The 27,419-nt window shown below is 39.5% G+C and overlaps 1 protein-coding gene across 1 annotated transcript in view; it reads left to right on the top strand.

Moving 5' to 3' along the window:
- MYLK (myosin light chain kinase) overlaps positions 1-27,419 on the top strand; it is a 217,294-nt gene that overhangs the window by 61,976 nt on the left and 127,899 nt on the right. Inside the window, exon 2 of the mRNA XM_014279463.3 lies at positions 408-565. Within this exon, the coding sequence (XP_014134938.3) occupies positions 408-565 (158 nt within the window). The remainder of the gene's footprint in view (positions 1-407; positions 566-27,419) is intronic.

Here is a 27,419-nt window from a genome sequence, read left to right as displayed (position 1 = left end):
ATGCTGGCTCTGCTTTTGAGACTTATTGATTTTGGTGTATTCCAGGCCAGGAAAATCAAAGTCACGCTGTGAAAATATCCTCCTGAAATAAGTTATTACCTTTTAATGCAGTTGTAAAGGATGACTTTTTGGTTAAGGCTCTGGTCTGGGACATGAGAGTTCAAACTGAGTTCAGCTCAAGGCTGTGACCCTGACAGCAACTGCAGGCACACCAGGCAACCTTCCCGTGTCTCAGTTCCCCACCCAGACAATAGCACTTGTCACCTTAGGCTGAAAACTCTTAACTAAGTATATGAATATAGCATACATACAGAATGATCTGCTTCTGATCTGATTCTTAGCTGTTACCATAATGTAAGTAATTAATCATCATAACTTCTATATTACCACTTGTTTCTCTTTTACAGCGCACATCATGGGGGACGTGAAACTGGTGACATCTACTCGAGTTGCCAAAACCTCCCTGACACTCAGCCCCCCTGTCCCTGTTGAAGCACCAGCATTTACTCTTCCGCCTCGAAATATCAGAGTGCAGCTGGGAACCACAGCAAGATTTGAGGGGAAGGTAAGAAACAGAAATACGGAGGACTTCTCCATGTGGTTTTGCCCTTTCCTGAAGCTACCTTAAAAATGGTGAAGTTGCCTCTGTCATACAGGGCCTTCACTCAAGAATACACCAGTGTTTACTCTCCTGAGGTAGTGTGACCATTATGGGTCTGTTTCCAAGTAGAGTGTTGCAAAACCCGAGTATGTGCTTAGTATAACCTAGTTGAGCATGCCAGGCACTGAGCTTTAATATCAGTGGAAGACTGCTTCAAGAGCTGTCTATAATCAGAGAGTAATTCTCCTACTGCATATTCATTGCCCTGCATCCCACATCTGCCTGTTTGTGAAGCTTTGTGTGTAACACAAATCTGACCCTGCTACAGCATGTTCTTCCTAGTAGTCAAGCTAGGAATCTCTAAGGAGAGTTGTGACATTTTTGTATCTCCACCACCTGCTATACTTGTTAATCTGAAAGCAAAAGGAGCGTTTTCAGAGGAAAGATTGATTTGTTCAAGGAAATGTGTTAACCCAAAGGGTTTGAAAGGGTGTGTAGCAGAGTGTGGATCTCAGGTTATCCTCTTCCCTTCCTGCTTGGGACATTGAATTGTGCTTACTGGCATCCACACATCTTTCATGCTTCAATCCTGGTATGATCTCTTTTTGGTTCTAGCGAACTTCCTTTCTCTTCTCTTAATGGAAATCTTTTTCCTGGAGCTGCCAGTTTTCCTTCTCAGCTCTTTCAGCTTCCTTCTGTCTATGTCATGCTCTGATTGCGTGCTGACAGCTCTATCATCAAACTGATCCCATTTTTAATCTTTGCAGTGGCAGGACTCGTCTGACAGAGGCAGGAAACTGCAACTTTCCTGTAACAAAAGCAAGGGCTAGAAGGAATTTGGGAAATTCTTAACTTAAACAGAGGGCCAGTAAAGGGCATTTGATATTTATCTTATGTTTTATGCAAGCCCAGGCCAGGAACTGGGATTTTTTTCGACAGGAACTGGGCAGGAAAACAATTTTTTTTGAGTATATAATATTGTAAGTGCAAAACCAAAACTCAGAAGTAGTTCTTGGATTTGTCTTTCTGAAGAAAAGTTGCCATTTTTCATAAAACAAGAAAATTTCAATGTAACTGTTTAAACCAAAGAACAGTTTTATATCAAACAGTTCAAAAGATTTGTAAAAAAATTAGCTTGCTTTTATTGTAATTTTAAGGCACCAGTCAGAAACTCTCTCTCTGTTAAATTTTTCAGGGATACCTATTCTCTTTTTGCAGTTGCTTTGAAGACTGGAATGGTAAAGTTTGACGTGTTGAGTTTTTTTTTTAGTAGCTTGGAAAAAATACACAAATTCAATATGAATTAAATTGACAGGCTTAAGTTTCTTGAAGGAACAATGTTTTGATTGAAGTCCTGGATTGAATTTAGTTGATGAAAATCCAAATTCCTGTTCTGCCCATTTGGTATATGAGCATGGCTGAAACCTTTAATTTTTCAGTCTTAAAATGGAGATGATAATGTACTACTTGCATGCATGTCGTGTCATATAGCTGAAATAAACCTTTAATGCTCAAAGTGCTTTCCTAAGTGCCAAGCATTAAGAGCACAGCTTTGCTGAAATACATGAGATCTGCAATTACTTTGTGGCAAGTAGCCTGCCTTAACGGTTTGGCAAACCAAGATGATGCAATTACAGCCACTGTCTGTCACCTGAGCCTCTTGCTATGCATGGAACATTGCCTGTTTTTTTGTTCAGTTCAGCTTGCTGCCCTGGAGGAGCTTTGTTTTACCTCTCAGCCAACACAGGTGAGACTAACATGTAACACAGCTGAAGACATAAACCAGCCAATCTTTATCATTATGAATTAGTTCAAATTTTCCTGGAATCCACCCTATCTGAAGGCAGAGGTACAAACTTGCAATTTGATCTCAATCAAGAAGGTTCATGTAATTAAAGGCATCCCACAAATTTCCAAGACTGTAGGAAGGAGAATGTTAAGGGAATGTTTCCTATCTTACTCTTGGTTTTTTCCTTCAAGACCTCTGCTCCCTGGTGTCTGTAGAAGCACTATACAAAAATGGAGTCTTCGCCCCACATTTATGTCACCACTTTCCCATTTCTGGCCAATGGCATGCTTCTCCACAAGGCAAAATATTTTTGCATGAACTGGTCAGTGGGAAGTCAGAAAGGCTTTGAAGAATCGAAGCCTGGCGACTGGTCTTGCAGCACAAATATACTTTAAATACTTGAAGCTTGAATATTACAAAGCAAAGAGAAGGAAGGTGGGGATGGGCTGTACAAATTTACCTGCTCTCTTATCTCATCGAAGTTCCTGTAGTAGCCCTTCTAGTAAGGGGAAGAATTTGGTATACTTTACATTTCTAGCTTAAGCTTTTTGCTTGTTGAGTCACTTGTGGCTCAGTCAATTTTTTCCCCACAGCTTTCCAAAAGTAAAGATGCCCCATGATTTCCAAACCCTGCTAAGGGAACACGGGGCAGACGTCAACATTTCTGAAGTTATTCACCCTCTGCCAAAGCACACACGTGGCTGGAGCAGCAGAACTGTAGCAGTAAAGTCCAGTGAGGTCAACAAACAAAAGCAACACAGTCAGTGTCTTCTTTTAAGTGCTCTGGCACAGGGACAGGTGGAAGATCAATAGAAGTTGGCCAGGTTCAGCTGTCTCCCATGGGAAACATTTGAACAAATCTTGTTAGGCTGGGTTGCTAAAGATCCTCATCAGTGTGTTTGTATTGGTGAAAGGGAGCTAGAAATGTGACAAGGGAGACATGGGCTTAAATTGTAGGCACACCAACTTGTTCTTCTAGGAACATTTTATTTTACTTTTCAGTCTTTTTTTTCAGTAGCAAGTTCTGAATCCTGCACCATTTGTCCTGTCCCAGCTGTAATTTTCATGCAGTATTTCCTCAGACATTTCTGTAGCTGGCCTCCAAACTGCAGTCTGTCTTTGTCCGCCACAGGAGAGAAGGACAAGCCCTGCAGGTGAGAAAATCTCTGCCAAAGCTTTTTTTGAGCCAAGATGACCCTAAGGAAAAGGAATGAAGAAAAGCAGCTGGAGAAAGCATGGTTGTTCTCAAAAGTAAGGAGCAAGGGGACATGAAGTGTTTGCCATGAGTTTGTCATCTGCTGAGAGAATTTTCTCACCTGTCAGGCAAGTCTCCTAGAGACAGATTCCTGCCTGGTCCCAGCTCTCTTTAAACTGAGCATCTTTTCCTCAGTGTTAAGTGTCCCTCCATCATGTAATACCTTTATGGCGCTTGCATGTAGTGAGCCTACTTGGGTATGTTTTACTCAGGTCCTCATGCTCCCTCTCCTCTTACCAGACTGTTTCAGTGATTAATAAGAAGCAAACCAAGCAGGGATTTTCCCCTCTCCCTGCCCTTCTGACAGTTTAATATATTGCTGAGGGCTGGGCATAAAGATAAGAATTAAATAAAAGCATATTTAGCAGTTAGGCATTTCTCATGTTGAAGGAGGCTGCTCATGGCTTGGACAGGCATCCTGTCTGCTGGGTAAAAGCTGGCTAGACAGCAGAGCTCAAAGAGTAGTGGTGAATGGAGTTACATCCAGTTGGCAGCTGGTCACAGGTTGTGTTCCCCAGGGCTCAGTGTTGGGGCCAGCTCTGTTTAATATCTTTATTGATGATCCGGACAAGGGGACTGAATGCAGTCTCAGTCAGTTTGCAGATGACACCAAGCTGGGGAGTGTGTTGATGTGCAGAGGGCAGGAGGCTCTGCAGAGGGATCGGGACAGGCTGGACTGATGGGCCAAGGCCAGTTGTATGAGGTTCAACAAGGCTTGGTGACAGGCTCCGCACTTGGGTCACAGCAACTCCACGCAGTGCTACAGGCCTGGGGGAAGAGTGGCTGGGAAGCTTGCCCTCCTGTCCTTTACCTGGGGGTGTTAGTCAACAGCTGACTGAACGTGAGCCAGCAGCGTGCCCAGGTGGCCAAGAAGGCCAACAGCATCCTGGCTTGTATCTGAAACAGTGTGGCCAGCAGAACTGGTGAAGTGATCATCCCCCTGTACCTGGCAGTGGTGGGGGCCCCACCTTGAATCCTGGGTTCACTTTTAAGGCCTTCACCATACGAAAGACTTTGAGGGGCTGGTGCATGTCCAGAGAAGGACAATGAAGGTGGTGAAGGGTCCGGAGCACAAGTCTTGTGAGGAGCGGCTGGGGATCTGAGGGTGTTTAGCCTGGAGAAGAGGAGTCTCAGGGGGGAACTTATCACTCTCTACAACTACCTGAAGGAAGGTTGTAGCAAGATGGGTGTCAGTCTTTTCTCCCAAGTAACAAGCAACAGGACAAGAGCAAATGGCCTCAAGTTGAGCCAGGGGAGGTTTAGGTTGGATATTAGGAAAATTTTTTCACTGAAAGGGTGGTCAGACACTGGAACAGGCTGCCCAGGGAGGTGGTTGGATCATCATCCCTGGAGGCATTTAAAAGACATGTAAGTGTGGCACTTAGGGACGTGGTTTAGTGGTGGACTTGGCAGTCCTGGATTAATGGTTGGACTTCATCGTAAGGGTCTTTTTCAACCTAAATAGTTCTATGAATTTTTACTTTTGGGGGTGGGACAAGCTACATTATGATAATTTGACATAAGAATAATGGAGCACAGCGTGTTCTCCTTACTGTTTTATGAAAAAAACAATTAGGTTTTAATTATACTGACTATTAAACAACAGAACACAGAAGCTCGATTTTATAATGTAACAGAGTTGGAGAGATGGTGTTTGGGGCTGTTGTTTAACTGGTAGGTTCAAATTTCTATTTTGCTTGTGCTTCTAGTCTAGAAACATGGGCAGGGTGAGGGAGAATGCAACACTACTGTTTGAAAGGATACTGTCACTGGAGAGCTGCAGCAGCCTGCAGAGCTTGTGTCATCTGGGTCTGTCATCAGCTGGTTAGTACAATATTGCTTGTTCTGTCACTTTAATGCTCCAGAGGTTCAGAAGAACGGTGGACCTGTTGAGAAAGACCATCTTAATAAAAACAACTTATTAAGATTTAGTAATAGAAGTAGCTACTCAACATACTTAAGTTCTTCTGTGCTGAAAAATAGGCTACAGATGTTTTGATGGGTTTTTCCTGATACTCTGCTTCATCACATAGTATAAATATTAAACTAGACTCAGGCTAAAGAAAAACAAAAAGTTTTACAAATGGCTAGACAGGAGATTTTCTTCAAAGAGTTGCTCTGAAGTGGAATTTATCTTATCAGAAAGGACAAATATTTTGAGAATCCAAGACAGGATATAAATCTGATATTGTGATGATCCTGTACTCTCATTAAGTGAACAAGGAAGAAAGGGCCTCAGAGTCAAATTTGTCACTTTTCTTTCCAGCGGGTGTAAGATAAATTGTGTGAAATTTCAATTGAGGATCAAGGGGAGTGCAGAAATTGAGAAATAGCCCATAAATGTAGGAAATTGGAGGTAGACAGGAACTGGAGTTGCCATTAACAGGAATCCTTTTTTTTTTTTTTTTGTTCCTCCGACTACCACCCTAGTTTTCTTACTAAAATTGCAGCAAGTTTATTTATATCTGTCTGCAGTTCTCAGTTTTCCAACGTGACCTCAGCATAAAAAATTAGCTCATCATCTTTCAAGTGTATGAGCACGATTTTTGGCCTGGAGCACTGGCTGAAGTGTGGAACCACTTAGTAAGGCAAAGGCAAGATTACTTTCCCTAGATGTTCCCCAAAAGTCTGCTGCATGGGCATCTCAGTTGTTCATCCATCAATTGCTGAGGTGATTTTTAGGGAAACATTCCCAGATTATTATGAAATTGTGTTGTGGGTTCCCAGCTTGTTAGGAATTGAATGATATACTGTTCTTCAATTGCACATCATGTGTGAGGCGAACAGCTCAGGGTAGTAATCTCCTGCCTTGTGCTAAGACATTGTAGCTTGTCCATCAGAACCTTTGAGATACTCTTGGAAAAGAGCAGGCCAAAATGTTACAAGCCTTTGTTTTAAGCTGTTTCTTTCTCAGTTTTATTAATTACTGGAATCTTTCAGTGCTTTGCAACATTAAATGGTGATTATGTATCTTTATTTTTCTAATTCATCTGAACATCACTGCATTTTATAATGCTCAATGGCATACTAGTGAAAAAGATTCCTTTCTTTGTAGCAAATATCATGGGGGTTTCTGTGGCAAGTGTCATATGAGAGGACAGGGAAATCCTTTTCAGCTGTAGCACCTGAATAAGCATCTGTAAATTATCAGGTAAGAAGGTATTTTGATGCTGCTGATAACATTTGAACAATTAATAATCCAAGCACTGTATCCTATCAAATTCTTTCAGACTTTGGGTGGTCCTATATTTCACTTTCTGAAACTGTGCGGAATACTTTAATTATGACGCAGAGCACATTGCTGTGCTGTCCTACAAGTACAAGATCATTAGCCATATATCTAGTTTAAAATTTAATTTGTTTCAGTCTCTCACTCTCTGAAACTTAGCTGCACTGTTCTATAGCCAAGGTTCAAAACACCACAGTAGACCAATATGCATGCAAATACTGTCATTTTCCATATAGTCAAAGGAAATAAAGCTCTTAAGCATTCCTGTGAATTTCACTACCTTTTGTAAATCTCATGAGCGTGGCAAATATGTATTAATATGAGTGGTGGGCAGAAGCCTCTAGAAAGATTTTTTCACTGGAATTTGCAAATATGTAAAAATTTCCTTTTCTTCTGATGGGCAGAGGGTGGCCACAGATTTCCACAACTTCACATGTTTTTGTGCCTATCTGATCTCTTAGTATCCTGTTTACTGGTCTCTCAGAGACTACGGGCTCAGCGACTTAATTCTGAAGACTGTGTTATGTCTCAAACTGCGTTCTTTTTGAGAAGACCTCCTCCCTATTTAGAAATTTGACTTCTTAGTATTAGACAACTTTATTTATGCAGCTCTAAGTTCCCACTGTAACTGTTTAGAGGGGAAGATATGTCTCCATTGTAGAATCTAACAGTTATTTAGATGTTGTCCTGACTCCACTCCGCATCCACCTATACTCATAGCTTAAGCATTGCTCTCAGCCTGAACTGGTCCATCCTAGTGTTAAGGCTCAGGTTCAGCTTTTGCTTGGGTTTGTGAGCCTTGCCACATGTGTATTAAGATGGCAAGCTAATCCTCTGGTTCTCTTCCTGTGTTTAGAAGCACTGAAGAGTTCTTTCACAAGTGTCTGGGGACATATTAGAAGGCAGATGCACTTTCTGTGGCATGAAAAAATACTGGGACCCTGTAGTCCTGATGATGTGTGTAGTGAATAGAGCAGCAGGATGGACTGACCCCAACAGGGCTCTGCACTGTGACTGCCTGCATAAGGAGTCGGTGAATGCTGGCACTCTCATCCAGGTTTCCCTAGTCCATGTTAGCTTCTGTAAAAATCAAAACTTACGTAGATTTTGATTACGTAAATTTCGATTGCGGCAAGCAGTTAACCTGCTTTGGCTGCACACATGTATAATTTTTGAGGGTAATATTGATGGTCATGAATTTTATGAGCCTGAAGAATACTTGTGCTACAGCTCTGCTTGAGAGGAACAGCCACATGTCATGCTAAGGACCACAAACTGATTGCCTAGGGGACAGGAAAGAATTTTTCTCCTTGGATAAAGCATTGCACGGTTGGCAACAGTGCAGTACGGGGTTGTTTTTCTGCTTCATGTGAGCCATCATATATGGTCCATTGCCAGAACCAAGATATCAAACTACTAAATCTAGTCTGGTATTCTAATACCAGGGAGCTAGATTTCATGTATTGATGTGTAGTTCATATTTTAAGTAGGTGTTGAGGTTCTTAGTTCAGTTTGTTGCCCACTGAGTAGTTACTGTTCTGCTCTTCCATCCCCCTCCAAGTAAGGGAGCTTGATGGCAAGCCAGGTCAGTGTCAAATCCTGTCCATTTTTAATGTGCTTTCCAGTTGTCCTTCTACCACCCTGCTGTTGCAACACCCTATCTATATATCTGTTTGAATCAGTTTAGCCCAATGATGTGCATCGATTCGCCAACTTCTGAGATGCTTTTACTGCCGCTGGTTGCACAGGTACTCTTTGAAATATTGTGCCTGAGAAAATAAACTGGGATCAGGCAATGTGAAACCAGAGGCAATTAGAAGATTGACAGTGATTCTGCCATCTGTTCTGAGATGGAAGGGAGACCCATTTATGTGGTGTGTTAAGAGATAGTGTAGGGAAGCATTTAAGGGAAACACTCCCATGGCATGTGTAAATCCTTTCAACTACTTGCTAATGGAAAAACTGAGATCTAACCAATTTGGTTTACTGTTGCTGCTGCTGTAGCTTTGCATGGCAAAACCTTTGTTATCTTCCCTTTGCTTTGGACTTGAAGCAACAAGTGTGTGCTCCATTTCCAAGCCTCAGTCAGCAGGCACTCCAGAAGTATGGCTTAATTACACTGTACGTCTAGGTTAGAGATGGCAGGATCTGAGATGAGAGAAGCCCATATAATGGCAGAGGGTGATGACGTGGCACAAAATCTTTTGCTGTTGGCATGAGATGGTTTTGTTACTGGATGTACTGGGCAGCTAGCTGCAAAAAGCTGCCAGTGGTTTTGGATCTGCACTTTCTGGAGGGTTGCCTGTTTTGAGCCATATGAGGAAGAAACTCAGGAAAGATCCACATTTGCATTGGAGACAGTTGTCTGATGAAAGTGGATGCTGTGAGAGGACTTGGACTGATCTGTAAAACTATCATGCACTGTGATACTCTGAGAAACCTGATATGAAATACTGAGGTGTGTTTTTGTGAGCAAAGAATTGAAAAAGTTATCAGTTTGACTGGAGATTTTATTTAATCTTTCTTTCCATGTACCAGTAAGCATTCTTGGGAAAAATGTGGTGCACTCAGAAGTTACTGAAACATTTTGTATCAGACAGACATTGGGGTATAGAAAGCTGAAATATAAAAGGGAAATAAGCACAAGTTAGGTGGCTGTGAACAACTTATTGCATGTCTTTTTTTATGTTTGCATCTTCTACTGCTTTTTTCTTCCTTGGTGTAATTGACCTCCTGTTATATTCACTTACCACAGTGCTGTGGTTTTATCCATTTACATGTTCTCATGAGAAATGCATACGTTATTTTATTTGGTGTTATTTTATTGCATAACTCTGCATTGCCTTATAAAACAGTGACTCAAAAGAGTTTCAGCTTTAGACAAGGGCAAAGTGGGAGTGGCTGCTCTGCTGGGAAGTGGTTAAGGTGGGATTCCGACAAAAATGCTTTCCTACACAGTGACACCTACACCCAGAATTATTCAGAGACACTTCCTTTCAGCAACTGACACAAAGACTCATGTGTTGACACCAATTTTCCCTGCCTTGTGTATATGTCCTTTAGAAAAAACAGCAGGGGGTGCAAGTTGCTGCTCAAGGAATTTCTAGCTTTTAGACAGGAATGGTGGTCTGTGAGCTCCAGTTCTGCCTCTGTCTCTTTAACTCATAAATTCACTTCATACCTGTCTCCCTGTCACTGTGTGCAGGGGGTGTGATGGTTCTCAAAAGTGCTGGACTTCGTACATTGTCCCATGCAACTGATCTGTGCGTGCACTGAGGCAACAGCCAAGATTTCTGGATGCTTGGCAGCAGAGTTTGGTCAGACCCTTTGCAGAGCTGCTGCCATCAGCCAGACATTCAGAAATCTTAGACAATGCTGAATATTCTCAGATTCCACCCAGACAAAATTTCTAAGCAGGAAAGAGGCCATGACTGGGGAAGACTGGACATACAGTATCTCTGTTCTCAGTTGCTGTTACTCAGGGTTGACTTTTTTTGTACAACTGAGACTGTTTTAAGTAACGCCCCCTACCCCCAAACTGTGGAAGAAATGTGCTATTTGCCACTATCACACTTATTTATCCTGCTTTCTTTCTGTCTCCTTTCCCACCTTAATTACTTATCTAGAACCAGTTGGAGACAGTTCTCTGCTGCTGTGCAATGGCAGAAAGACTGGGTCCCTATTCTTCATTGTTTTGGTACTAATACTGTAATTAAAGGAATACAAAAGCCAATTTTTAAAATAATAATGGTAATAATAATAATAATGTTTTTTAGAGCACTTCAACTAATGTACGTATGGAGCTAAAGAGAATCTCCTCTTATTTTGTGTAATATCTACTCAAGCCAGAATTGTTTTAGCTGAAGCCAGACCATGCATTTGTGCTGCTTTGTGTCAGCTAAAGAAGGCAAGTGTGTTTGTTTAAGGATTTATCTATAGGGATGTCTCTAAGGCTGAATTTGAAGAAAATTTACTTAATTGGTGGGAATTTCTGGACTTGCTATTTTTCTATAGTCCTTAATTAGAGATGAGATAAAAATTTCTTAAATTATTTATTGACAAATTTGAAGAGGAAAAGGAGATATAAAATGTTCATATTGTGGTGTAAAGGAGTTTCTGTCTTTCACAAAAGTAATGATGGAACAAATACCATGACTAATCATAAAGTCCACTATTTAGGGATGATAAGATAAAATGTCTGAGAGAGCAGAAGAAAATCTAGCTGTTTCCCAAGATAAAACTAGCTAATCAGCATATCCTAAATAGCTGAATTAAGGTATGTTCAGAGTCTGAGTCTGTGTAAGTCAGGGCAGAAGCGGTCAGTATAATTCTTATTTTTCTTGTCCCATGACGGTTAATCATGAATCTCTTAGATTTCAACAGTCTTGTTAGATTCTTCAGTTCTGCTTTTAATTTGAAAAGTATCATCATCTTTTCCAGGCTAGTCTCCCTTACTCCTCTGGGCCAGTGCATAAGTCTTTGTTGTGGTCAATTCCACTGGCAGTAAAACTTGTCATGTAGCATTGTGCTTTCTTATTTAAATAAGCGTTCTTAGTCGTACATGGAACGTGACTGCAGGTTCTCATTATGAAGTCTTAAATTTGCTTTTTGGAAGACTTGTGCATTTGTCTCCTTTCACAGTCATAATAGATTTAAAGGTTAAAGAAGATGTAGTAACTGCAATAGTGTGAGCAGTTAACTAACTTTTCATTGTGCTGCAATAGCTTATAGTGGTGTGAGAGGGATGAAATGAGAAAAGGGCGTTTCCTTTGTTGGTTTTTGGTTGTGGTTTTTTTTTTTCTTACAGAAATATGCCCCTAGCTGGAATAACTTCATATTTCCTTTCTTTAGCTGACCCAAAAGGTAAGATGGAATACTTATCAGACATGCATTTGGCTAACTAATAATATATTTGCCATCTCTCACCATTATTGAGGCTTAATCTTCATGCCAGCACCCTGCCTTCATCTGGCTGATGAAACCACAAAGGTCAGGGAGGGGTTCAGTGCCATATGTAACTATGAGAGCACGTAAAATAGCAAAGTATGCATTTGACTGTCTATAAATTTGTACCTGAGAGTTTGACCTAAATTACACCAAATGGCACAAAATCACAATTTTTGGTATAATTCTGCTTTTGCCCTGTAGGAAAAGAAAGTAGTCATTAATAGACAGCAAGCATGATGCATTCAGAATCTTTGCAGAGGACCACATGTGGAGAAGGTTTATAATCAAAACATCATTACGCATTGTGGTTTTTGCTCAGTCCACACTTACTCTAGCACCTAGACACTAAAGCTAAAAATTTCTGCTTTTCACATGTTACTTGGCTTTGTTGACTCATGGATACAGCATGAAGTTTGGAAACCTACTGGGCAAAACCAGACAATATACTTTTTTTTCACATGTAACATCTGGACTCCCTAGCATCTAAGTGCATGTTGAAGAGAAAATAACATTGCTGTGAATCTTGTACAATTCAACCCATTCATGGAGAGAAACCAGTCTGTCTGACGGGGAGCAGCAAGGGCTGGCTGCTCCCCAAAGGAAAGTAAGCCATGCATGAGCTGTGCCGTCACCAATGGGCCACAGTCCCAAGGCTCCAAACACAGCAGGCAGTGCTGTGTGCTCTAACAAGGTCTACTGATGGCCCCAGACATGGCAAGCCATGAACCAGGTTTCGGATCCAACCAGAGCACACAGGCAGGAGCAAAAGTAGGCAAGGCCAGATTGTCCTTCCATAGGTTTTTAGTTCAGTTTTTAGTGTTCAGTCTGTAAGACATTATGGCCATGTTGCTGGAGGTTACTGAATCTCTAGCAGGTGCCTGAAGCGGCACGTTTCTGTGCCTCAGCTGCCAGCGGTCATTGTTTAGTGTCTGGTGACAAATATGCCTTCATCATGATTTTTAAGCCAAAAGTCATCCCAGTTCATAGTTCAGTGAATGCACATCTGTGCTCTTCCCTTATGTGGAGGAATTAACCTTTGGAAGAGGAGAGACATTGATATGTTGGGGTAGTGCTTGATGAGGGAGACACTGCTACTCCTATTGCTGTCAGAGGTTATGTGTCAAAGCGCTCTGCACCTGGAGCCAGAAAAGCAAGGCATTCCCCTGACTGCCCCTGAGACGACTAGTCCAGTATAAGGGCCTTGAATTGTCTGCCTAAATATGTTGAATTTATTCTTCTAGACAACTTCACAGCCAGGTTATTGGTTGGGAATTAATTCATGTCTGTTGGCTTAGAAGTTAGCAACCTGACCTCTGGGCTAGCCTTCCCACATTAACAATATGTTGTAGTGGGATTCTAGAGATGATCTGATCTCTTATGCCTTTCTTCCTCAGAGGAGTTTTAGAATATACACCACTCTGCATGAAAGAGTGAAAGCCTGGAAATGTTCCATTAAAAAAAATATAAAATCTTTCTCTAGGCTTTCTGATGATGAAGATAGCTTTATTCTCTGTGAATCAGTGCATTGCTATAAAACTGCAGCCAGACAGAACAAAGCAATCCTTGTCGGCTAAAACCTGGTACAAATTCCAAGTCAGCTTTGCATGTTTTCATTGCTTATATAGAGACCTTTGTAATTCACATGCAGAATAAGGTGAAATGGAAAAATAAATTATTTTATCATTCTGAATTTTCCTTGCTTTTCTGCACCTTTTCAAAATACTATATGTTACTCCGTGGAATATACTGTTTAGTATAAATACAACAGCTGAGCTTACTAAAATACTAATTAAAAATCATACTGTATGCTAATGTGTAATGTGTACAAGAACTTATCATTTAAAGATGACAACAATCTGCACATATAGCCCAAAGAAAATGGAGAAGCAAAGACTGACAAATTAAATAATTCTGTTCATGGTTACTTAACTTTTGGTGATAAAATATTGAGCTTATTTCATCCAGCTTTGTGCTCTCATGACTTATGTTGAATCAGAATGGTAATTATCCTCTAGCTGGGTAGTACTCAAATTGTAGCAGTGTGGCTTGAGAGGTTGCTGTTCTTTTCATGTGTCTTACAATATACAAGTCTATAGTTATGGTGTGTGTATTATTTAAATAGTTTTTGCAAAGCTTAGCATATTAGTGTAGCTCACACTGTTTTGTAAAAGCTCTGTAAAAGCACCCCCATGCACACTGAAGTAGCTGGTATCTCCTATCTGAAATCTAACTCATTCATATCACATTCCCATACTCAGCAGGCAAACAATGAATAAAGAATTTTTCTTTTCTGTGAACACCCTGAAATGAGAGTTCAATATACTTAAGTTTGATTCTTTTGTCTATATAAATTCTGGTGGTTCTTTATTAAAGAATAACTCAGCAGTCCATCTCTACAGGGAGGCAAATATAAATATTTCAAAACTAAGTTATGTTAAAAGCCAGAGCACTGGAAGAAAAATTACGATAAAATCTTGGAAACACAAATTAAAGAACTATGGTAACTGGTATTGATTTTTCCTCATTTCATGGTACCACTTAAACAGCCTAATTCAACTAGAGCCCTAATAGTGTTTAATACATAGACAGGCCACACTAGCTGAACCAACAGAGGAAATGGTCATTGTTACCCACCTTGACATGCATGTGGAGTACTAAGGCACAGAGAAACTTATGGTTTTGTGTAAAATTACACAGAAATACGTACCTAGATTCAGAACTGACCTGCTGTCTTCCAAGAGTTCCATTCCCATCCAGTACCTTAGACATGAACCTATTCTTACTGGAGATATGTATCTCCTGATTTTGGAAGAGGAAGTGAAGGTTTGTAACAGGTGCAAATATCACCAATATCTAGGTGACTGCTGTTGGAGTAAGAGCATCACTTAATGAAAACATAATGTCGGAACTGGGTCCTCAGTGCCTTGACAAAAAAAGCTAGTTTGTTTGCCTGTTGGGATATGCTAATGGACAGAAGCACAGACAAAGCTTTGTCTGCTCGGGAGACTATTACATGCTCATAGGTTTAATGGAAAACATTATGTTGGATTTGTTCAGATCTCTCAGTAGAAATGCCAGCAACTGCAGTTAAGTGGAGCTCTATTGAAAGCATATGCAGAGTAAGCACTTTTTCCACAACCTAAACAAATGTAGCTACTTTTGAGTGCACGTGTGTGTTGCATTTACCAAGATCACAGCAATTTCTAGTTTTGAGAGAAAGCATTAGAAAGAAGCAGCAAGCCCACAAAATTTCTCTTGAACTCAGCATGTCTATAAATATTTATTCTGAACTATTGAACTAGAAATGTATAGCCATATCAATTTATACTTAGTATTTCAGTGAGTACTTTGAGGGGTTTTTCTTTTAAAAATCTAGGGCTGAGTAGCAACTGTTTAACACAACCCTTTGTATATTGCACTGTATGAGTTATCTCTGCTAAGCTGTTACTAAAAAGTATATGTGTGAAGTCTGGAAAGCTTATGGATTTTGGATGTTATTACAGGATAAAAATATCACTGACAGTTGCTAATGAGCAGTTGATGTTTTGCAATAAGCTTATGTATGGAAGTCTTAGTTATTTAATGCATAGCAGTAAGTTGCATGTAGTGGAATAAACACTGCAGTGAGAAATGCCAGGTGTTTAGGCTGCCTAATGTATTCATATCTTCACAATCCAACATTGTGTGTTATACCTCTCTGTAATCGCATCACTCCTATTTTTTTAATGAAATCTAAAACAAATGACATTTCACACCCAGCGTGCTTGCCAGCCCTATCAAGTAGTATTACCAACGAAGCAGTACAAATAACTGTTGAAAATTTTTATAACCTATCCAGAGCACTGCCTTTGCCAGCAGCATTCATCACTATCAGCAGTTTAAATGAACATACAACTGTGCAGTCAACTCAGCAACAAAATCCAGTTTTAGCACTTTCTGTGGCTACTGCCAGACTCCTACACTGCAGGAAATAGATCTTGTCTGGCTGGAAATTGATGAAGTATGGGCACATTCGTTCAGAGCACAGTTTTTGTTTACCACCTTTCATGCCAGTTGTGGATTGTTGCCCTTAATTATGAATTTCATAGCTCCAAACATCTTTTCCAGTAGCTGTGTGTTTTAGGCACAGAAAGGAAGTGCATTTTTACTTTTTTTATTAGTTTTCCACAGTAGGTCGTGCATACTCTGTGTGTTCATGTAAATTCATAGAGATTCCTTACCTATTGATAGCACGTATCGAGTTCCTAAGAACAGCATCATCAAGCTAGGAAATGACGGAGCTCTTTTGGTCAGTGGCATAGCTCCTACAAGAGGATAGGGCCACTAGTATTCATTGGCATGTAAAATAAATTCACATCTTAAGACAGAAACTTCACATCAGTAAATGAAAAAAATAAAAATCTTTGTCCTCTAAAGTAACATGCAATGGAAAAATTAGTTTTTTGCAAGTGTTATTACAGTGAATGATGGTCATTCCATGAGAAAGGAATGAAACAGAGGGGATTGTCATCTTTAAAAAGTGACTGCCAATTCAAATCCCGAATATTATTGTTATGAAGGAATTATTGCTCTGAAGATAATTGACGCTGCTTAGTTTTGCTTTTTTCATGTGCTATCAACAGAGTTTTTTGCCCTGATGTCCAAATCTCAAGCTGTAGCTCTACATGTCCAGATTCTAGGATCAGTCCTGTGAGATAAAACAGCTAAATGTTTACAGTTTTCCTTCTAAGTGGGGACATAGACACAATTTGCTAATGACAAGGCAAAACGGTGTTAATTTCACCCTGTACTTGTCAGGGGCCTTCCTAGTGCTTGTGCTTGGTCTAAACAATCTTCATCTGCTTTTCTGAATTGTTACTGAATGAAAGACTCACAACTGAAAGTAAAATTCTTTGTCAAGTGTAGAAAGCTAAGCTTTTTGTAGTGGGCAGAGGGGCAGCAGTTTCCCAACAATCTATTTTTTTTGTGTTACACTGTTTCGTGTTTCAGCCTTTCTTCTAGTGCTGCCGACTAGAAGCAGCAGCAAACACCGTAAATCAGGCTGTCCCGTTGGGCATGAATGAACTGCTCCCATTCTGACAGCTCTCACAACACAGTAAAACTCCGATCTGATTTTTCAAAATCTTGTTTTCTGTGGCAAAGATTGCTGCTGCTCTGAAATGAAAGTGTCCTATCAGGAAGCTTCTGGGGTGCTCCTAAACTCATTGCTACTGATTTAAGGCAGCTGCTTCGTTTAGTAATATTTGATTTACATCTTGATTCAAAATCACCAAAGATGGGGAGGAAGAGAAGGACAGGGAAAGAGAGCACATTTTAGGGGATTACTGGGCTATGTGGAATAACTAGTGAGAGCCTTCTTTCCATTCAGCAGCCACAGTTGTTTCCCTTTGAACTCATGTACATTCTTACTGCATAATCCTAAATGACCCATAACCATGCACACAGATCAGCCATTTCTTTGATTTTTTTGGCATTTTAAGCTATTCAAACTATTCAGTACCTCATAAAATTTAACACTTTTAAAAAGGCCTTAACATCAGTTGCTCCTTGGGAAGAAAAAAAGCTTCCACTTTGGAGTTAGCTTTTTTTTTTTTAATTCTCATTAAAATTGATGAGAGTTTCACCCAAGAGACGGCTGCAAAGTTTATCTTCCCTGTCTTGTTGAGAGCTCTTGTGCTTGCCCTTGCCTTTGAAATCTTATTGGCCCATTCTACAGACACTTCTTTTCCATAGAGCTATACGGCAGTATTGAAATTACTGAGAGCTGACAGAGTTGTATTTTATGATGTTGCTCACACTCTTCTATGGTGGTGAGTTAGCATTCTCTTATTTGTAATACTGTTCTACGTGCTTCTCATTTTGGTGGCAAGACTCTGGACCTATTCTGTCTGGACCCTCTTTACTGTTACTCAATACTGTGCACTTTGATACCTACATGCAGACACGTTAATATGACGTTGATGGTTTCAGTCATTCATCTGCCCTCCTTTGCTGCAACTTCAGTCTCTGCATTGATTGCTGCAATAACAAATTTGTTGGCAAGGAGGAAATATGGTCAGATTATTTGATCTAACATTACTAAACATGGAAAGTTAATTTCGTTTTAGTGTAAGCTTGGCAAAGTCTCCGAATGTCTCCATGTTTCAGATTCTCAGCTATGGAATCAGTGATACTTTCCCACATGACAGCTACCTATTTTGGAACTTAAATTGTCTTCAGTCTGTACATAACTCTGTATCCTGCATGCTCTTCCTTTGATGAAGTGTTTGGATTTCACCACTTTGCAGAGACCTTGTTGTCTTTGTGTGCCAGTGTAACTCAAGAAAAATGTGCAACAACTACAAGTGAGTAGGAGGGATCCAGGACAGCAACTGGGTGGCAATGGGAGAAATAACCTAGGCTTTCTCCTAGACTTTATCCAAGGTTTATGGCATCTGACTGCTTTTGAATTGTCAACCTAGACAAACTTTTTTAAAAGGGGAAAAAATGGACAATGACTAAATATAAATATAGATCTAAAGATGGACAGAGATTCAGTCTACTTCCAATCCCATCTCAAGTTCAGAAAACTTGTATTGGCAGAAGAAAAATGGTCCAGGTGAGCTGTATGGGTGGTTTACATAAAACTCTCCTCATGCACTTAATGGCTACAGGTCAGCTGGCTACAATGTGGGGAGAGTAAAAAGGCAGATGTTGCTGCTGGTAGAATGATTTATTAAAGTTCCATCAAAAAACCACTGCCACTCTGAGACTGCACCACCTGTGTAAAAATACCCCCATTAGTGTAACAGAGGTTTACAACCTTTCATTCACTTGCTGATTGACATTATAGCTACACAGAAATGTGTTTCTCTATACAGTGTGTTTCCCTTGTGTTCACTATACTGGAAAGTGTAGAGTCCACCTTGATAGTGTTCTGTATTTCATCTGAACGACTCAGGTTATTTTGGGGCTGTCCAAAGACTGCTATAACAATGTTACTTTAAATGTAACAAATTTAAACTTATACTTTAAATGAAATAAAATCTATTTTTGGAAAACCACCTATGCACTTGATTAATTCCAAAAGACATATGTAGGGCTTAAGCATTTTCTTAAGAGCTGCATTAATCTGGGCTGGTGTTTGAACTTAGAAATTAAATGAATTCATAGCAGCTTGACACCCAGTGCTGTTCTGAAATTCCACTTGAGTCCTTCAGAAATACTTTAGGACAAATGGACTTGTAGATGTTATGGTACCTGGGAAAGTAATGCTTTATTCAAACAACCATACTCTGGTGACTGAGCACAAAGCCAATACTCCCATGCACCCCTGGGAACTCTCCACACTGAATTGTCTAAAAAAATGATTAAATGTAGAAGACTGAAGAAGAAATAATCTGCAGCTGCTCTCTGCTTTTCAGTTAGCAGACCATGTCTTCCATGGATAGGTCATAAATTCTTCCCTGCTGGGAGTATCATAAATGTTGATCCCCTTAAAGAACTGTGGTAGTATGTGCAGTGTTCAGCACCTTTGCTATCTGCAAAAAGATGTTGAATTGTGGGATAACAAAATTTTCAAATAATGCAGAACTACTTTAAAGAGTCAGAATTAAAATTAGTAGAATGCCATCTGCAAGAGTTTCTTATTCTGTTTAGTGCTTGGACTATAAAAGGTCAAATGCCTTTAGGCATTGATGAACACGAAGTAGAAAAATAGAATATACTTGGTTCCATTTTTAGTAGCTTTTACTGTTCAAAAGAGAGATCTTGCCCTGAACAGTTCTCTGACTAGTCAGCTCAAGGTGGGGAAAAATAACAAATAGCATTAAAAAAAATTCAAAAGAAAAAAAACAAACAACCATCTACTGTGTCAATCTAGAAATCTGTGGGTTCCCACATTTTGGATGCTACTTGCAGTTCTGCTCTGTCCTTACCTCAGACTAGAAAAGACAAAATTTGACAAGCATCATTGGAGGTATTTCACGGCTCCAGCTCCTAGTACAAGCACAGATTAAAAAAACAAGGGCTCTTCAGCTTGAACAATACAAACAGACGAGGATTTGAAACAGGTTTATACAATCATGAATGACATGGAGGTGAATGAAGAATGTTTATTTGCTATTTTCCAAATTATAAAAAATAGGAAGCTCCAGTAAAATGTCAGAGAACAAGGTTAAAACAGACCGTGCCTTGCATGCATTCTGGAAGGCCTGCCTTAATGATGTACTAAGGTACTACACTTGCTCCAGTGTAACTTCTAGCCGTTCTCTACATCTTCACTATATGCAAAGTAAACCTGGTTTTGTGACCATCTCATAACTTGACATTTTCAGACTGAAAATCCAAACAGCTTTATTTGTATCATTTCTGTAAAGTTTCACAATGGAGCATTGCAGAGTTAATGAAGCAAGATCTAATGAGTTTTCATCAGAGTCAAAGAATTTTGTATAAGATAAACTTTTGTCTTTTCGTTACAGATTTCTAGATTGACAGTGCTGATGTCAGGGAGAGAATAAGCACAGAAGCATGGCAGAGAGTTATTCTTCCATGTGATCAAATCTTTCCACACTTTTTAGGATAAATGGTCTTTTTTTGCTGAGCTCTTGCAGAAACCCTTGCACATTACCACAGGGCAAAGTGAAACTCTATGAAAGTGTCTCTCATGTGAAAATTTAGAGAATCCTTTAACTCTTTACTTTTCCCTGGCTTCTGTCTCACCTGATTTCTGTAATTGTATCCTGTGATCTTCAGATTAGATCCAGGGCCCATAATCTGAACTCAGTCCATGTATGTTTATGATGGGGGGGGGGGGGGTGGGGGGGTGTAGCAGATTTTTAAAAATAAAGTATACTGTTCTTCATTCTTATCCTCATAGTTGGGTACAGCAGTCAAAATGAGCTAGAGGTTCAGCACTCACTACCATGTTTTAAGTTAGTGGGAACAATACATTACTTACCATCTTCTGAAATTGGGCCACAGTTTTTTCCATGGGACTAGGAAGAAGTAAACATCTTATGGAACACTTAGCAGTTGCATTGAAATAGTAATTTTAAAGGAACATCTTTTAATAAATAGGAAGAAAGCGCAAAGTCTCTTTTTACCTTCTGGGTCTCCTTACTCTTGCACTGAATTCTGTGAATTGCATCTCCAGGTAATTCTTCCATATCTCCCATCAGAGCAAATGGGATGATGACAAACCTTGCAGCCTTTGTGTGTTACTGCTGCTGTGGTATAAGATCTTTCTACTTGAGACTAAAAGAATATGAGATTTCCTTCACTCATGATGGTAACATCAGCACTACCAAGGAGTTCAATTTGGCAGAGGTTTTATTTTCATTGCCATAAATGAGAATCAAGCAAAATGTGTATGGTTTGAAACTTCTGTAGGTGAAACCTTGAGAAGGAGCTCAACATAATTATGCATGGTCTGAGATTATCTAAGAACAGAATGCAGTGATTGCCAGGTATGGGTGCCTGAGGAATGAGTTCTAGCATTTGGTGGTGCTTTGTAGATGCTGGATTCCACTTTCTGCTTTTGATCTTTTTTTATTGTTGCTGGCTTTGATTGGGGTTTTAGTTTGGGGATTTTGTTTTGGAGTTTTTTTGCAAAGCAATGGTCTGTTTTAAGGCCTGTGTTGTCATTTCTCTCTCCCTGCTCCACACCATTTGGGAGAAGAAATAAATAATTGCACACACCAGTTGTGAAGACTTGCATCGTCAGAGCTGTGTTCCAGTTAAGGTTATGCTCAAAGAACTAATATATGCACGTGGAACAAGAAACCTAAACACCAGATGTAGTGTACCAGAGTTCAACACTTAAACAAAAACATACCCAAGGTTTACAGAAAGACCATTATTGTGTCTTGTATGTACAACAGGTAATGCTTTGATGTGAGCTGTGTTTAGTTCTAATGTGTATTCCAGTTTCACTTTAAATGAGGCAATTGTAGGTTCTAGCCTGCTCCATAGAAGAGGTAGGTTATTTGCTTTGTTTGCAAGTTCATAGCTAAGTCTCCAAATATTTAACATTTTCATGTTTAACCTTGCCAGGCAAGTTCTCTGTTTTAGAAGCAAGCTTTTAAAATGGGTAAACTATTTTTGAGATACGGTTTGTGTGTGTTTGAAGTGTCAGAAGGAGCCTAACAATGTATCATGTCCACTTTCCTTTATCAAGAACATCTGCTGTTCATTTGTTGCAGCTTGAGCCTAACAGAAGCTTTGTTACAAGACTTATAAAAGAGCTGTTCTGGCCAGAGCCGTGTTTCCCATCTGCACTAACAAAAACATTTAAATTAAAATAAAAATATAAAGCTATTAGGTGAGGTTGTATTCGTGATGTTCACGTTTTATTTTCCATAGTTTTGTAGTACTTTTTTCATAAGAATGACATTCAGAGTTCACATCAGTATGAATTATTACAAGAAATGCCTTTTTTTCTAGTTTGAGAGCACAGCTCAGTCCATGTGGACAGAGCATGTGTTACTGTGTATCCAGTTCTTAGCATCATCTGCTAAGTTTGCTCTCAAGTACCTCATTCCCCTGACAAGTCTTTTGATCAAGGTCCAGATCCAAAAACTCTTGGCTTTTGATTCAAGGAAAGTAGAGGATGCTGGTTAGAGTCTAATGACTACGGGAAACACCTCTTTCTTTGTAGGACCTAGGATGCATCACATCCACAGAACAGCTGTTACTGTCTGGATTGAATCTGTTGGTGCTGCATGCGAATCTTCACCTGTATGACCTTCAGATGAGCCGATCTAATACATAACTTGCAATCAAGTGAATAATATTCCATTTTTGCTGATACCTAGACACTGGAAGAAGAGTTACCCTACACAGTCTCTACCACAATTCAAGTTTTAGTGCTATACATTGTTTTTTCCTATATCTTCACTTCTTTTGAGTAGATCTGCACTTACAGAATCTTCATGCTACCTAAATCGCATTTCTTCTGTTGCTTTCTTGATACAAGCTGACGGATCAATATTCTTAAGTTTTGCAAAAGCTGTAAACAGTTTACACTCTGTTAGTAATGAGTATTTGCTAGCCAAGTCCCTTCTTTTTTTGTGTCAGGACTTTGTTTGCAGGCAGCAGATTAAAGGTCAAAGTTTGTTGGGTATTCTGAATGGTTTTCCATGTCTCCCTTGACATCTCCTCCTGGTGTGACTTCTCATGATCTGCCCAAAACATATATTTGGGAGCTCAATGGTGACATTTGGCAACTATCCTTTTTTTATCCCTTTGCAACTTCTGATCTCTGGCCTTTTCTGAGATGTAGTTCCCAGAAATGATTGACTTCTGGTTGAAGGTGGGCATGGAGTAGAGGACAGTCTACAAACACTTCTTAAACAGTTGCCTCACTCTGGTATTCATTAATGTTAAGATAGGCAGGCAGCCAAATAAGCACAACACCTGCTGTTCTTATAAAGGAAGTTACTGTTGTCAGACATTATCTGCCAACATAGTGGCCAGTTTCTCTTAAAAAGTCCTATCCATTGTGGATGTGGAAGCAGTTTATTCTCTTTTGCTTTGCAGGTACCTTTATGCATTAGAAAACATTTCTCATTACTGCCATTCTTGTAAGACTTGTTACCTAGGTCACCCAAACTTTGGTTTTATGCTGTTTTAACACTTCCAGACACTAAAGTCTAACTATAAATGCAGTAGCTACGCTATTAACAGTTATCATTTTTAATAAACTATTTTTCTGTGTTGCAATGAATGAAATACAGGCTAAGTGCATCACTTTTAATAGCCTCAAGAGCTGAATATCCCTAAAAGTCTCCAGACAAGTGTAAAAGTTTATTTTTGCATAACCCTATATCAGTGCACATGTTAGTTAAAACAACAAAAACATCCATACAATTAAATATATTCTGTATTTTTCTGCCTCAGATATAAATGGGATGTTAGGATACCGAGTTCTTCCAACTGAGAACCAGGTATCAAAAAGCAGTGTCACTTAACTGCAGGAGCAGCAAAGCTGCTTATTTTAGGATGTTAAATACTACCTACTATATTAGGTACCCTGTTATTCTTTAACAGCCTACAATGAGGACACCCTTCCACAAAAAGCAGCAAGGTATGCAAATGGTTGAAAGCTACATTTTCAATAGTGTGTGAAATATAAGAAGTTGAATAGAGAATATTTCTGACTTTCAAAGGTAAATTCAAAGTCAAGTTTCTTTAGATGGATCAAACCACACAAATAGAACTGATTCTTTTATTTAGTAATTTAATACTATACATACATAGGTCTTAATTCTGGATTTTGTGAAATTAAGGCAAAGGTGGTCTACAGAAATAACAGCACAACTGAACACTATGTGCTGACAGAATCTGAATGTTTTAAAATTCTGACTTCATGGGAGAAGGATTGTCTCTTGAGAGGATATTTAGTTATTAGTGAAATTCATATTGCAGCATATGAAATCATGAGCAATTTTGTAACAGTTGTATCATTGCCAGTCTTAATACAACTTTTGAGGCACCTGTCTACATATGATGTAATTGAGGGGGAGGGATTTTGCAAAGACATCTTTTTGATAGCTGTTTTCTTCCTGATCTCCTTGCTTGTGTAATGATCTGACCTTGAGCAGCCACACAAGACATTTTTATATTCTTTAACATGAAGCACTAAACCCCTCAGTCAGTATAATGAATGTAATGCTAGAATATGTCATGTGAAATTGGCCATCATTTCCAATAGTCTTAAGTTTACGTGAAAGTGAGCAACATTCAGTAATAGTACATGTGCCATCAGTGTTTTACAACTACTTAGGCTTTGGTTTATTGTCACTTGTGGCTGACTTTTTGGGTGCTGTGGGTTCGTGTTCATTTTTAACCTCACCAGAGCCAGCAACAGTTATTACAAAGCAGGATGTGACTTTGAAGTTAAAAGCATGAGCCAGGAGAGTGCATCTTGTTGTCCTAAACTGCTACTGCCAAACTGCTACTGCAATTGTGATGCATTTAAGTAGGCAAACCTATGGGTTTTTTTTAAATTGGTGTATAAAAAGCTCTTTTATGGAGCATAGATATAGGTCAAGTTTTAGACAATCTTTCCTGCACTTTCAAACAAGTAAAAGGGTCACTGAATATATTTGGCATTAGTGGTCACTGAATGCATTTAGGCTTGTGACAATGGGGACTAGTTCATAGCTGCACATTTTTTAGTAATACTATCCTTTAGTGTATAGCTTCAGTAGATTTGTTGTGGGTTTTGTCATTATTTCTTCTCTTTGAAAACTCAGCACCATCCCTTTTCAATAGCATTCCCCCAGACCTAGATGCAGAACTGAATCTTAGCTCTGCAAGTTTCACAGGCAACAGGTTCTCTCTCAGCTCTTCCCACTTGCTGTGATGGTACACAGAGCAGAAGGCTTGTTTTACCTTAGCAGACTTTTCCAGGAAGACAAAACTCAAAACTCATGTTTGTGCTAATACAATGGTTATTTGCTGCTTGCTGTCAACTTTCCACTTGTTAGTGTTGCAGAGCAGGGAAAGAAAAGCTGTAGCCTCACTGGAACTGGCAATACTCACACAGGCCAAGCTGTAAATAAAGGTTATAGCTTCTGCTGCTGGGCATTAAATAAGCAGATAAATTTCTCTTTGCTGTGGATTTATTCAAGGCAGATGTTTTTAGTGAGCTTTGGAAAGGTTAGGGAGGAATATAAAACCTGCTGCAGTTCTGGAATTGATCCATTAGGATCAAAACCTAGTAACCAGTGATTCGTTTAAGGGTCCCTGACACTTTTATGGCAAGACTATGTATTTCAGAGGGGGCTGGCTCAGTTTGAAACACATTCCAAACCCAAACCTGAAATAAATCCTTGCAACAGAGCAATTCTGTAAACTTCTGCTTTCCCATCATTTCATTTTTGAAAAAAAAATTGAAAGAGAAGAAATACAGAGTTTGGGAAGGGTATGACTCAACCTTTTGAAAGGAAATGGCATGCTGGCTGATCGCCTGTGTTTGTAATTTTCTGTGTGGCATTTCCTCAGTGTAGAGGTGTGGATGAACAAAATAATACAGATGTAACAAGCATAAAATAAACACACATGGAAGAAATGGAAAAATACTTAATGTAGGCTCAGCCATGTGATACTGGAAGGACATATGTAATGGTCTACCAGACCTTGAAGGGTCACGTAAAAACAGCCTTGTGTGGTCCAAGAAGGACTTAAGAATATGATAAAACAAAACAAAAAATGAAAGGAAAGTGTTTCGCATTGCTTCAACCCCAGTTGTTCCCTGGGATAACTGATGGAAGGTTTACGCTTGGGAGCTTTGAAGCTGGGTTGAACAATACGTAGCAGAAAACACCAGAAGGACTGATCATGAACTGGAAAAAATAGTAAATATATTAGGTGACGTGTAATTGATGACTTGTATTCATAGGTCAGAATCTCAGCAGCTGTAAACAGATGTGGCTAGGCTAATATTAGTAAGAGGTTGTGATGTAATACACTGAAAAGGTGGTTCTTTCTTCACACAAATTCACGTGCTACTTTGTAATTTTACTGTATTACATTACTTGAAATAGCAGTTTCAAATCTATTTTGCCTGAAATATTCCACATTCAAGGAAAGCAAATCTGGTGAAGCAAAAATGAGAGGCAGAAGCTCCATTCTATTACACTCTCTGACATGGGGTGACTTAATCTCTGTTAGTTTCTTAATCTAAAATGAAAAGATAGGTATGAGGGCATTGACAAGTTAATAGTAAGAAACAGTTCTTTGGTACAAGTCACTTTCTCTACCAGTCAGTGAGCACATTATCAATTAACAAGGGTTACGCTACTGTAAAAATCTCATCTTGCTGCTTCACAACTCCCTTTTTCTGAAAATATGACGTGCTGAGAGAGATATTCCTGGGAGCCTGCCCTTTGAGCCAGCACTAAATCAGTATGCTACAGCAGTGTTAGGGGACATGGTTGAGTTGGAGGTGTTTTTCAGAAAGCACAGGAAAGGGAAAGCATGGCTGCAAAAAGCTTTAGAAAGATGCGATGGTATTTTTAAACAGCAATCGATTACCCATTGTGCCGGTTCCCATAACTTATTCTTCATAGAACATAGCTATTGCTTTGGTAAAGATAGAAAGAACTTAAGAAGTTTGCACCAGAAGTGGAAAGTTTGTCCAGTTTATTCAGCATATTCATGCTCTTGGCAAACATTAACGTCCTCTATCTATATATTAAGTATTGCCAGGAAGAAGGGGTTGCCACATCATTGGCAAAATTAACTTGTCTGAACTGATACCCAAGGAATTAAAGGAAAATGAAAAATTTCTGACAGCTGTAGGTTAAGCTCCAACAGATGAGAAACCCAGCTGGAGTGAGGTGGGGCTGGATTAAAAATGAAAGGTTTTGAAAGAAGAGAACTTAAGAATGGGTAAGGTCGGTTGGCTAAAGATTGTAATTTGGAAAGTAAGTGCTGTGCAGTCAGAAAAAAGCAGACCTGAAATGCAGATTGGAAACTAGAGAGGAAAATGCTGGGAGGAATTTGTGCAAGCCACAACCAAGCCTTCTTCAAATCAAGGCAGATCATCAATATTTTGCTCACCTGGAGGTTGGAGTGACTTCCTGTTCAGTTGCCAAGATGTGATAACCTAGTT

Source organism: Falco cherrug, chromosome 8 (genome assembly GCF_023634085.1).
Source record: "Falco cherrug isolate bFalChe1 chromosome 8, bFalChe1.pri, whole genome shotgun sequence".
NCBI lineage: Eukaryota > Metazoa > Chordata > Aves > Falconiformes > Falconidae > Falco > Falco cherrug.
The sequence above is the reverse complement of the archived record's forward strand: the minus strand, read 5'-3'. Positions and strand labels throughout refer to the sequence as shown.